Source organism: Haliaeetus albicilla, chromosome 14 (genome assembly GCF_947461875.1).
Source record: "Haliaeetus albicilla chromosome 14, bHalAlb1.1, whole genome shotgun sequence".
In the NCBI taxonomy this organism is placed as follows: Eukaryota; Metazoa; Chordata; class Aves; order Accipitriformes; family Accipitridae; genus Haliaeetus; species Haliaeetus albicilla.
Window position 1 is genome coordinate 15,790,589 of NC_091496.1, and position 12,270 is coordinate 15,802,858.

The following is a 12,270-nucleotide window of genomic DNA, read 5'->3' on the forward strand; positions in this document are numbered from 1 at the left end:
TTAATACAGTGATCTGAGGGTTTCCTTCTAAAGCTCTTTGTTTATATTATGTTCCATTGGTGCTATTACAGCAAAATTGTGACATTTAGGAAAATACAGCTACAAACAACAGACACCATTTCAAGTGGGGACTAAGACAACTGGTACATGGCTGTTCCTCTTCTGGTTGGTGACAGCTGCAGCACTAATACAGACTGTTACCACAGACCTTCCCAGCCGTACCCAGGCACCATCCCCCAGGGCAGCAGGTCCTGCTGCTAATGCCCAAGCAGCAGAGCTGAAATCATCACTCTGGGTCACTGAGCAGGGAACCGGTCCTGGGTTTTGGTTCCTGCACCCCGTTATGGAAGTGTGGGACACACCAGCGTGGCTGCTCTGGCGGTGAGGGGTCCGCTGGGTTTTGGTAACATGGCAGGAACTTCCCCAGTCCCACTGGGGGAAGTTAGGTGGTGGCTGTGTGCATCGGGGGGGGGGGAAGGGTTGAGGGAAGTGGTAACACAGAGCAACTGCAGTGTCCTGCACGTAAATACACATCAACTGCTGTAGGATGGTGGGCTGGGCCAGGGCATACCTGTGTTTCTGTTCATTGCTACTTCCAACAGACACGCTTGTGAAATACTGCATTCCTGCACAAAGAGTTAAGGGTACCTAAGGCAGCACACCTAATCCATACGTGCCTCCTGGCAACTGGAGGTGATAGGCGGTGGGTGAGCAGACATTTAATTAGGCAAGGCTTAAGGAAAACAGAAGCACTAAAGAGTGAGACTCAGCCTGTGTTTCACACACACATGCAGTCTCATCCTGGAGTAAGATGAGAAGAGAGGCCAAGATCCCTGTGTGATACTGCAGCGCAGGGAAACTACGATGAGCCCACCAAACCTGGCAAATGGAGATGGTAGGAAGAAGCAGGGCCGTAATACACTTTGTTGCCCGCAAGTAAAGCTATTGCTAATCCAGCAAGGGCTCCGAACTTTGTAAACAAAAACTAAAACCCAGCAAAGTTCATTTATAAACAAGTGGGAGATGCTCCTGAGGCCAACAGTCTGTACTCAGTTTGCTGGAGAGACGAGCCTGAACTTTGGGTTCTGAGAAGCCAGTGACAGCCATGACAGCCCGGCCCTGCAAGCTGGTCCTGGGTCTGCGCCTGCTCCTGCCAGCACTTCTCATCCCCATCAAAGCCAGGTGCTGATGTGTAAGCCTCACTGCCAGAGTGCAACAGGAGGAGCTGGGTGGTGTGCGTGCACACACACATGCGTGGTCAGAGCCCCTGGCCTATCACTAATGGAGTTTGACAGGGAGAGAGCAAAGCGTGCAACTGTGCAACCAAGGAACCTGAGGCAGTTTTTCTTGCAAGAACAGGATGGGAATGAAATCACATGGGCACGAGGTGATGCCCACCATCCACCACAGCTCCTGACATCCCCAGGCAGTGCAGCGGGACTTCAGACTCTCTCTTTGCTCAGGTGATGCAAAAGGAGGATGGATTGGATTACTGGAGAATTGAGAGCCTTCAGAAGAATAAAGGGACTGAGCACAGAAACAGTCCCTTGTGTTGGCCTGGATGCACTTGAGAGGTCTTCAATTTTGATAACTTACTAGTGAGTTACTCCTGAGAGGTCCACACCAGGTACCAACGCACTCTGAAGAGTCACTTTGCATTTTTTTGCACATCAACAAACAGCAAGAGAAAAGTTATCCCCTGCTACAGCCAGAAAGGCAGGGAAAGAATATTTATTTTATCTAATCAAAATAAAGCTGACTTTGCACCTGGTCAGCTCCCTGAAAACCTTCAGCCTGCTCTTCCCAATGGTCTCTGGGGAGCAGCACAGGGTCTATAGGGAAAGAGGCAACAACTAAAAAACTGCTTGCTGCTCCTGCAGCCACAAAGTGCTTCGGGTGCAGTTCACCTCACTCCCAGCAAAGGCCATCAGCATGACGGACTGCAGAGAGATCAGGCACATCTGCAGGTGAGTTTTAAATCCCAAGATTTAAAGAGAAGACAACGGGGGGAAAAGGACAACTGTGCTTTTTTGATAAACTGGCCTCTTGTGGCAATGAGGGGCAGAGCATGTGATGAGCAGACTGAGCAGTAGGTGGGAGATGCAGGCAGGGAAGGCTCAAGGATCCCATCAAGATGAGGGGAGATGCTTCAGAAGAGTCTGATATGTCTCACATTTCCACTCAGGTCAGCAGTAATTGTTAAACATGTTAGATGTTAGTTACCTTCTACAAAAAGTAGTCCCTTGTATTAAAAAGACAGTTGAGAAACAGTTTCATACTGTAACTGTCATTCATCTTGCTAAATCTCTCCCTTTCCACTCACCAGTGTCCCTGTCTTTTCCTCTATACACTCCCCAAAGTTTGTTGGGTCCAAATAGTTTTTAGAAGTCATCAAATGCTGAAAATAGAAAAAAAACATATTGACCTGCTTAACTTAGAAAGCTCTGACACCTCTTGGTGAAGTTGTGGGTTGGCATCATTATCCAGATGGTAACACTGCTATCCCTTTCTGACTTCAGCTCCTTGCTTTGAAAAAGCCCTTGAAAAAGATGACAGAGATAACCAGATCCCTTCAGATGAAAGGGAGAAGCTTTACCCTAAAAGCAGCACCTAAATCCACTCAATGTCAGCCCTTGATAATCCTTAGCCAGACTGTTATTCCCCATCAGATCAAACAAGGGAATGAGATTTAGGCTATGCTAAGTGCCAAACCCCAGTATTAAGAGTCTTGCTGTCACACCTTCCAGCAGCTTTTATCTTTTTTTCTTTCTCTCCTGCCTCAAAAGAATCCAATTTAACTGGCAAAACCAACTCCATCAGTGGCAGCCACTGTCCTCTCACAACTCAAAAAGCAGCTAAAAGGAACCTGGCGAATTGTCTGGTGGCCTCAGAACTGCCCAGACCCTTCTCCTTCCCAGCAGAAACCAACCGCTGACAGAAGTTGATATTTGTCAGCTCTCTTCTGCTGTGCTTGCTCTTTTACTGTGGCTTTGTTTGCGTTGTTTCAAAGAGACAGGGTCAAACTTCATCAATATGATCAACCCAGAAGCATCTTAACTAACTCTCTTTTCTGCTCAAAAGACAACCAATAATTACTACTCCGTCAATACTATAAGGTGAATTCTTGGGCATTTTTCTAAAACGGACCTTGTATAGCTTGACATTAAACAATGAAAATACAAGCTTTCTCAATATTCCAAGACTAAATGCATTCACTATTTTCCCATGTCCCATGCTTGCATCTCTAAAAAAAAGTATTAAAATGCTCTAAAGCCGAACGTTGAAATGCAATTCATAATCAGTAACTTTACCCGAAATGCTAAAACAAAAGCTTGGTTCTTCTCAAACAGTGAGTTTCACTAATGGTAAGCACCGACTTCTCACCAAATATAACATTTATGTCAGGATCCCCTGACGTGTCAGCCTTCAACTTGCGAAGGTTATTTTGCAAATGCCACATATCCCATTCGTGGGGATTTCACTGTAAGCCTGGGGAAACAACTGATGGGAACTGCAGTACCAAGAGAATGAACAAGTCATGAAGAAACACCTACCACCAAACAGAGGACATGGGCACCTCCAGAGCAGAACTGGCCCGGCGAACTACCTGCTTCGTGTACCCAACGAGGCAGAGCAGCAGTCTGCCTCCCATGTGAACAGGTGTAAGAAAGCAGCCAGAGGGGCTTCACGCTGAGTGAGAGGATGAAAAGCTGCTACAGCTGCTAAAGGCTGGGAGCCAAGAGGCAGCCGCAGTCACCTGGAGCTTCATACCCTACCTGGTGGCCATGCAACAGCTCATAATCATGGTGAAGCTGTGATCATCTCAGGAAACTCTCTTCTGCATTGCTGCCCGTGGTAACGACACCATGGTGACAGGCCAGGAAGCCTGTCCGTCCTATTAGGAACAGCATTCCTGGTAACGAAAGGCCCGGGTAGTAAAATGGCAGAAATCATGAATCCAGGGAGAAAGATGTTAGGAGTCCAGAGAATAACAGTGAGGTTGCTTCAGAGTGCGATGGAAGAATGCACTGGGAGAGGCAGTTACCAACTCTTAAGAGTGCAATTTCAGGACTGCAACATACAGAAATATGGACAGGACTGAAAGCTGCTTACAGAAAAGGAAGATGGTTGCTGCTGCACACAGCTAGATTTCAGCTCAGGGTGGCTGAGCTGTGCAACTTGCAACAATATGCTTCACTGAAGTTGCTGAGATGCCTGCATGAGTATACCTCATTTTGGGAGAATGCAGGTTTTATGATAACATTTTTGTAAACTTTACCAGTCCTAGCTCAAACAAGCTTTTGTAAACTATGCTGGCAGTACAGAATTCAATTCAGATACACTAGTTTACCATTAAAATCTGGTCTTAAAAAAGAGGTAGGCTTGCTCCTGTAGAGGACACTGTAAAAACACTAGTCCATAAGTAGTAATGGAAAAATAAACGGCATCATGGGTGAAAGCAGTATCATCAAGTCTCCAGCACAGAAGAGATCACAGCTGTTGTCATATAAAAAGATGTAATTTATAGTTACATTACCAATGTTTAAGAAGATGGAAGAAACCCTGTTTATGTAATATATAAAACATTCTCTTGAAGGGATTAGACTAAATAATGCCCTAAATTCAGCATCTTTCAGTCTAATAAAGGACATAAAACCTGTTCAGCAATCTGTTTCTATTTTAAAAGACAAGCTATGGTATACATTACAAATATTGTTTGTAAAAGAGAGCTATGGAAAGAGGGTTGGTGGGATGTTCTGCATATATTAATGCTTCATTAAAAATGCCATAAGAAGTAAGGAAAAAAATAATCTAAGTTTAAGATGCCCTCCCACATAAGGAAAAGGATTTTAAAGCACTTATTAAATTACTTCACTTGCTTGAGCAAAAACATGAGCTTTCTTGGAAATCAGGACAAGCTGATTATATAAGACTCAGATAGTTCTTTTTTAAAATGTTATTTCAACCCATGAAAATTTATATCTCCAGCTAAAAGGAAAAAAAGTATATGATTTGGGCTGTGGTTCTTAAAGGCATCATAATGTGTATCATTTAGAATTACTCTAATTATTTAGTTAATTCTGTATGGAATTGTGAATACTAGCGCTACCCTCCTGGGCTGTGACTCGGTCAAATGGAGCCTGATTTAAATTGTAAGCTTCAGAAGAGGCAGGGATCATCTTTCTGTTCAGTAGTGGGGTAGCACCCTGTGCGCTCAGCTCCTGATCAATTGGCAGGGCAGCTGGAGGACAGCAGGGCCAGACTTTTCTTTAGTACTTTGTTAAAAGTCTGTTTCCTCTGCAAACTTTAGGGCAAAGAGGAAAATGGAAAATATGCTGTGTAAGAGCACATCTGACACCAGATCTATTTAATTGAGTGCTATAAAAGTTACTGAAAACCTTACAGCAAAATCTCCAACAGCATCATCTGTAGGACAACAGATTAGCGACAGACATCCCTGGTTTATTAGAGATTGCATAATAAAGAGATCAAAGGAACTGTGCATTGACAGGCAAGCGTAAGTGACACAGAGGGTTTTTATGAATGGCCTGGCACTGGCTGGGGAGCGCTCGGAGGCGCAGGCGTCGCAGCCAGCGCGCGGCAGCCCTCCAGCCTCGCTGCATGGCTGCTGCTTGCTTGGTTTCAGCAGAGCAGAGCAGAGCAGTGACCCATCACGGCTCTGCTGCTTGCAGCAAAGCTGTCACACTGCTGTGCCTAGCGAGACTGAACCTAATGCACAGATGGGGCTTTTGTAGTCGTCCCCAAGCTGGCATTTGTCCCTGCCCCCTGGCAGGTTAGCGGTCAGAGCTGCTCTCTGGCTCAGGACATCAGCTTGTTACGAAAATGAACCCTTCACTGGGCCTGGCTTTCAACTCTGCTCCAGCAACGGTGAGCTTGAATAAGGGGACTTTACCCACACTCTAACGGTAAAGGTAAGAATTTGGCCCATGAGTGGATGAACTGTCCTTCAGGCTGGCTCAAATCCTGCCACATCTAACAGGGTTCCTTTTATGGAAGAAAGGTTGAGTTTTCAAACTTAATTTAAAAAGAAGAAGAAAAAAGTGCCCTGGCCGCTTAAAGAAGCGCCCCTTTCAACACAACCCTCGCTCCGGGAGCGCGCCTGCGGCAGGGTCATCTCACCTAACTTTAAATGCCTGCAGGGCAGCTGTCTGCCTGAGAGAGCTCCCGTGTCCCAGCCCACGCTCCCTTCAGTGAGCAGAGAAAATGGAGCTTTCAGGACACAACGCAACTGACCTATTTTAGGTACCTACTTCAGGATGAGATGAATCGGCCCCGGCAGCGCCTATTTCTCTCTGTTGACTATAAAGGGAGTCTAGCTAATGTACCTCTGGCCAGGTAAATCCCACCCTTCATGCTGAACACAAGCAGAAAGAAATGCACAAAAATGCTCAGAATGCTACTAATTCATAACATTAACACCACGTTGCATATGAACCATTTAAGATCTACAGAGCAGAAGCAGCACTGCAATTAGCTTTAATATAAAGCTGTAAGGATTCTGATAACACAAGTAAATTAATATCTAGGCAGCAGGTCCCTAGAGTAATGGCACAGTCATTACAAAGAAAAGCTGCAGAAAATTACCATTTGCAAGGTTGCAGCAAACGTAAAGATAATTTCTTGATGAAGGCCAGCGCAGGGATCTGAAGGCTCAAAACATCCAAGGTTCAATTAGCGCAGCTGAACAACTACAGGTGGAAGAAGCCTGAAGAGGGTGACTGATAAAAGACTCCAGACAAATGAGCAAGATACCTGTAGTTCAAATTAGGTTCATATGAGACACATGAAGAGCAGGCTCAAAAATCTTCCAATAGAGTATTAAAGAAAGTATGAGTGAAACATGGTCACACTAGTGACTGACATTTGCTTGCCTGCCTTATGTATGGATAACCGGCCTATTTAGAAATGACTAACAGGCATGAGAGGAGATGGTAAAAAGGTGAATGCATGCAGCAATGCCTACAGAGGTTACCAGCATCTGCAAAGGAGAACCATCCCTTCCACGCACTGCATTCAAGTGTTGGTCAGCCAGCTGCCGCTCTTTGCTCCCCCACATGTAGTGCTACATGAGCTGCCAACCAAACCGCCTGAGGGAAGAGTCTGCTCGACAAATCCAGCGTAGTTAATTCACATGGCTCAGCAAAGCTGCTTGAGTGGTGCCTGCAAGCGGTGGGCCTTGGGATGGATGGAGAAGCAGTCAAGCGTGGGCAGTGACAAACAGCCTTGCTCTGGTGTACCAAGAGTAGGGAAGAGCCATTGGAGTGCCAACAGAGGCCTTTGTGAAGGGCAGATCTTCAAAGCTTCCCTCTCTGTGCCTTGGGAGGACAGATGTCCAAGCAATGTCCAAGCACTCCACAGTGCAAAGCAAAAGGACCACAGTCTCACTGTAAAATGCTCAAGTGATACCCTTGCCAAGTGATAACCTTGCAGCAGCACATTCTTGAGATTACAAAGGTGAAATATTTTAATAGTGGTATCTCATGCAAAATGAATAAAGGATTCAATGAAAGGATTGAAAACGAAAAGCTTAAGTATTCCAGCTACACTACTTGGTCTAATGGATGACACTCTCTCTGCCTAAAAGCCTTGTCCCAAGGCTTGTCCCTTAATACCTCCACGGTCAGAGCAATTTATCAGTGTCTGAACATGACCATCAGCAAGCCCATTAACTGAATCAGTCTGGATGAAATTTAATTGCAAGCAAAGACAAAAATGTGTTGTAGTTTAAGGATGGCATTTTCAAATTTGTGTAAAAGAACTGAAGAGAACAAAATCCCATCAGTTCTCAAATGATTTGCATTCTTGGCTTTCCCTAACATATCTGAAATGCAACATTGTCAGTTTTTCCATTCCCCTGTAATACAAGGTGTCATGATTTGAGATTCAAGAAAACCTAGTTTTGCAACCAAACTAGACCAACAACATGTATGATTTTCAAAAAATACTCTTTAAATACACATATGAAAAGACACAGTTTGCATTTTAACATTTTGGAAATAAATCCTACTAACATCTACTGGTGATCAGCTAGTACTTCCTTAATTGGCCCAAGCACTATGCTGGACTGTATGGTGCTATCAGCTCCAAGAACTGTAAATATTTATAGCAGACTCCTCTTAGCTGCTTTAGAAGTGTGGACAGATAGTGGTCAATTTTCTTAAGGACAACCACTGCTGGCTGGAACTTAAAAGTCAGCTTTTATGATTTCAGCAAAAGCTGGCAACATCCACACGCAGAAGTTCAAGGACAGAGTTGGCTCCCAGGCCAGACTGAGCCTAGCGCAGCTATGTGTTGACAACCTTTCCTGTGCCACTGGAGTGCGTGACACTGAGGTGAGGATAGGACACCGAGAAGATGGCTGGAAGAGTTAGGGCATTAGGAGCCAAATGATCATCTGAGCCTTGAATCCTGAGAATCCTCAGGCTGGCTCTGTCATCTTCATACAACACATCTGTTCTCTCTAACATACTTTAAAAATCTGCTTGTTTTGAAAAACAAGGCTCTTCCTAACTTTTCCTCACATTTTAAGATACAAAAAAATATTTAGCTATGAAGTCATTTACCCTAGGAAGATTTTAAAAATCTGACATAATTATCACTTCCTAAAGATCCCAGGCTGATTTCCTGAAGAATGACATTACAGGGGTGTAACAAGGGTCTTCCATTTTTAAATTCCTACCTACATTTTCATTGCTTAAGCTTCCAGAGCTTCTCTTTCCTGATACAGAAGACAGGATGGCTGCAGCCTTGACTTTCCAACAGCTGAGAGGCAGTTTTGCTAAAACACAGTATTAATTTAAACCATCATTGTGCATGGTTTACTTCTTTTGCAAGAGGATTGTGTGCTCCTTCCAAAGGCACTGGGGGGAGTTGGGTACAGGGGGCAGTGGGGAGTATTCAGTTTATATATTCTCCCATTTTGCAGCTCATCCTGTGAGTGGAGAGAGGGTAATGGTATTTCTGATACATCTCCTATAGCACATTTTTTTACTTTTCAAGACCAGTCCTGGTATGCAGACAAGTTACTGCTCCATTATCATAAACGTAGAGAAGAAAGAAGCATGATTTTTACCGTATGAGAGCAAGCCTGTCTTTTTCAGATGGATGATCATCAAGCCACTGGGAGTAGCGGGCAATGGACCACTCAGCCCTCTGATACAGAGAAACACAAACAAAACACCAATTACACATAAATGTGAAGAAGGAAACACACACACCAATTTCACAATCAAAGATGACATAAATGAAGGCCACATGAGGCTCTCTTAATACTGCAGTAATGCAAAATGAGTTAAGAAATCAGAGACAATTAACAGAAATAGCCCAATACAATATTTGGGAGCTCAGAGGCGATCTCCTATATCAGCTGTTTGCCCAATTTTGACAGGGGTTTGAATCTAGATTTCCAGCATCTTACAGGAGCAGGATCCAGGCAATTTGCAGTCGGGGATAAGACCTGCAATTTCTTCTATGAGCTAACAGAATATTAAAGAATTGAGAGTCTATTTAAAATCAGGTTATCATCTTCCTACTGTTAATTAATCAAAATATGAAATCAATGACCATAACACCTTTGCCACAATAAAAAAAAAAGCCAACAAATCATATAAAGCATGAGCTTGAATACTTTTTAACTAAAATAACTAGGGCAAACTACAATGTTCATTCCTCCTTAGGACATCTTGAAAGGAAAGACAGGTTGATCTTATTACCTGGAAGGGTGATTTTAACTCTGGTGGTGCTCTCGTAAATAAGAACTGAAGAATAATGCTGAATGGAATAACCTCTCCCAGAGCTGGGCTACTGGCAATATGCTCACTGGTCTGGAACAGCAGCGGTCTGGAAAAATGTAACAATATACTTGTGAAAGGAAGAAAAAGCGTATCTTATGCCTTAGAAAAATGCCTATATGGTGGCAATATTATGTTAGCATAGAATCATCTAATTTTTTTCCACTAGTCCACATCTTAGGTTTTCAACACAGGTTCAGTTTGTAAAAATTCACAGAAGTTGCCTATTGTAATTAAACAGCACAGGACTGTACATTTTATATTTCAGTGGAAACACTTAAGGTAACTATAGAACTCACTGTCATGCACAAGTTGCACTGAAAGCAACACAAAAAAGTACAATTTGGCCAACATTTGCATGACAAAGATTGTTAAATCATAGTTATACTCCGCATAAAATTTAGAAGATTAAAGTTCTTTAATCTATTTCTAATTTGCAGGTGGGTGTTGCCAAAAAAGCTCTCAGTTCAACCAGAACTAACATGAGGTAATAAATCAGTTTTGAAACTAGTTCCTGCAACTGCAACTCACCTGAATGACCTCAGCTGCCTGTAAGATTTTCCTAGGTCAGAGACTCGCCGACACAGCGGTGCTACTGCTAACTCCATCTATAAAAAAAAAAAATTTTAATTTGAATTAGATTGTCCCAAAATACAAAGCTTGTTATTGAAGTAGCCTGCCTTTAAGCAATAATCCAAACTTGCAGACCAAGTCACTGACTTCTCACTGGTGACTGAATTTGAGACAAGAAGCTATCCTTTCCTTTCATACTGCATTGCCCAAACCAAGGCTCCCCAGAGAGGTTGTGGATGCCCCATCCCTGGAAGTGTTCAAGGCCAGGTTGGATGGGGCTTTGAGCAACCTGGTCTAGTGGAAGGTGTCCCTGCCCATGGCAGGGGGGTTGGAACTAGATGATCTTTAAGGTCCCTTCCAACCCAAACCATTCTGTGATTGTATGAAGACCTTTGCCTTACTCTTGACAACACAGTAAGCATCCCATGACAAACGATAGTGATAGTCTATGGTTAAGAACAGACAGGAACTTGTGAGCTTACTGAGACTGAAGCTTTGTTTCTCACATCAGAATTATTTTGTTGGTGATGAGTTTCCTAACGAAGCACTTATGTCAATACCCCAAAAATCTGCCCGCAGCCTGGGAAGAAAGCAAATCTAGGCAGGTCTCCACAAACCACTCCTAAAGCAGTAAAAATTCATAACCATTTCAGCTGGGCACCTTTCCTTTGGTGAAGGACGAGGTTAAAGTGATTTCTTCTTAAAACACTCGGCCCCAAATTCTGGGGCACAAAACCTATGCAGATTAAATAGAAGGCAGCTGGGACCTATTGCCACAGGGTCATATGGAATCACAGGCAAAACAGCATCAGTAAGAGCATTATTTTCATACTTATTTTCATACTGTTCAGTCTCTGAGTTACAGCAGCCATGTTTAAAAACAATTTTTAAACACTTTCTATTTTTTAAGTACTGGAGTTCACCTGCCTTTTTGAACAAGAGCTAGGCTCCGCTTGGGTTTTTACATCATTCACGTGAGACTAAACTCTGTCACAGGCTCTTCATTAACAGTGAGGACACGGAAGTGAGAAAGAACAATTTCACTTCCAGATCCCGGACTGAACATGAACATTACATGGCAAAATTTCAGTTAATATGCACACTAATGCAAACACCACCATTCAAAAAACCCCACAGGTAAAGGAATTTTAGCCAGATATGGATTAAGTCTTCGTTTTTTGCATTCCTGAAGTGTCAGTCAACAGAGGGATGCAAGCTTTATTCTCCACGTACATTTTTTAAAATCCCCAACTTGAAAGACTATTCAGACTTTGATTTCCACATAATGCACAATTAAGGTAAGTTTCAAAGGATGAGAGCTAAAATAAGTAACAAGATCAAGAACACCATACAATGAGCTTCCCATTTAAGTAACATTGCTGAAGGAGTTTCAAAGCATTTCTGATAAGACACTATTTACAGTGAAGTCTTTAATACTATTACTCTTTCCAGCTGTAGAATTTCCTTAGACAGAGCTGGCTGCTGGGTGTCATTGTTTAACCCCAGCTGGCAACTAAGCACCACCCAGCTGCTTGCTCATCTCCCTCACAGTGGGATGGGGGTGAGAATCAAAAGGGTAAAAGTGAGAAAAACTCATGGGTTGAGATAAAGACAGTTTAAAAGGTAAAGCAAAATACGCATGCACAAGCAAAGCAAAACAAGGAATTCATTCCCCACTTCCCATGGGCAGGCAGGTGTTCAGCCATCTCCAGGAAAGCAGGGCTCCATCACGCTAAGTAACAGTCACTTGGGAAGACAAATGCCATCACTCCAAACATCCCCCCCTTCCTTCTTCTTTCCCCCACTTTATATGCTGAGCACGACGTCCTATGGTCTGGGATACCCCTCTGGTCAGTTGGGGTCAGCTGTCCCGGCTGTGTCCCCT

The 12,270-nt window shown here is 43.5% G+C and overlaps 1 protein-coding gene across 1 annotated transcript in view; it reads right to left on the reverse strand.

Moving 5' to 3' along the window:
* The window catches only part of COG5 (component of oligomeric golgi complex 5), a 194,595-nt gene that overhangs the window by 2,431 nt on the left and 179,894 nt on the right, over positions 1 to 12,270 (reverse strand). The window contains exons 19-21 of the mRNA XM_069801840.1: positions 10,344 to 10,420; positions 9,735 to 9,861; positions 9,095 to 9,174 (exon numbers count right to left, since the gene is read on the reverse strand). Coding sequence (XP_069657941.1) covers positions 9,095 to 9,174; positions 9,735 to 9,861; positions 10,344 to 10,420 — 284 coding nt within the window. The remainder of the gene's footprint in view (positions 1 to 9,094; positions 9,175 to 9,734; positions 9,862 to 10,343; positions 10,421 to 12,270) is intronic.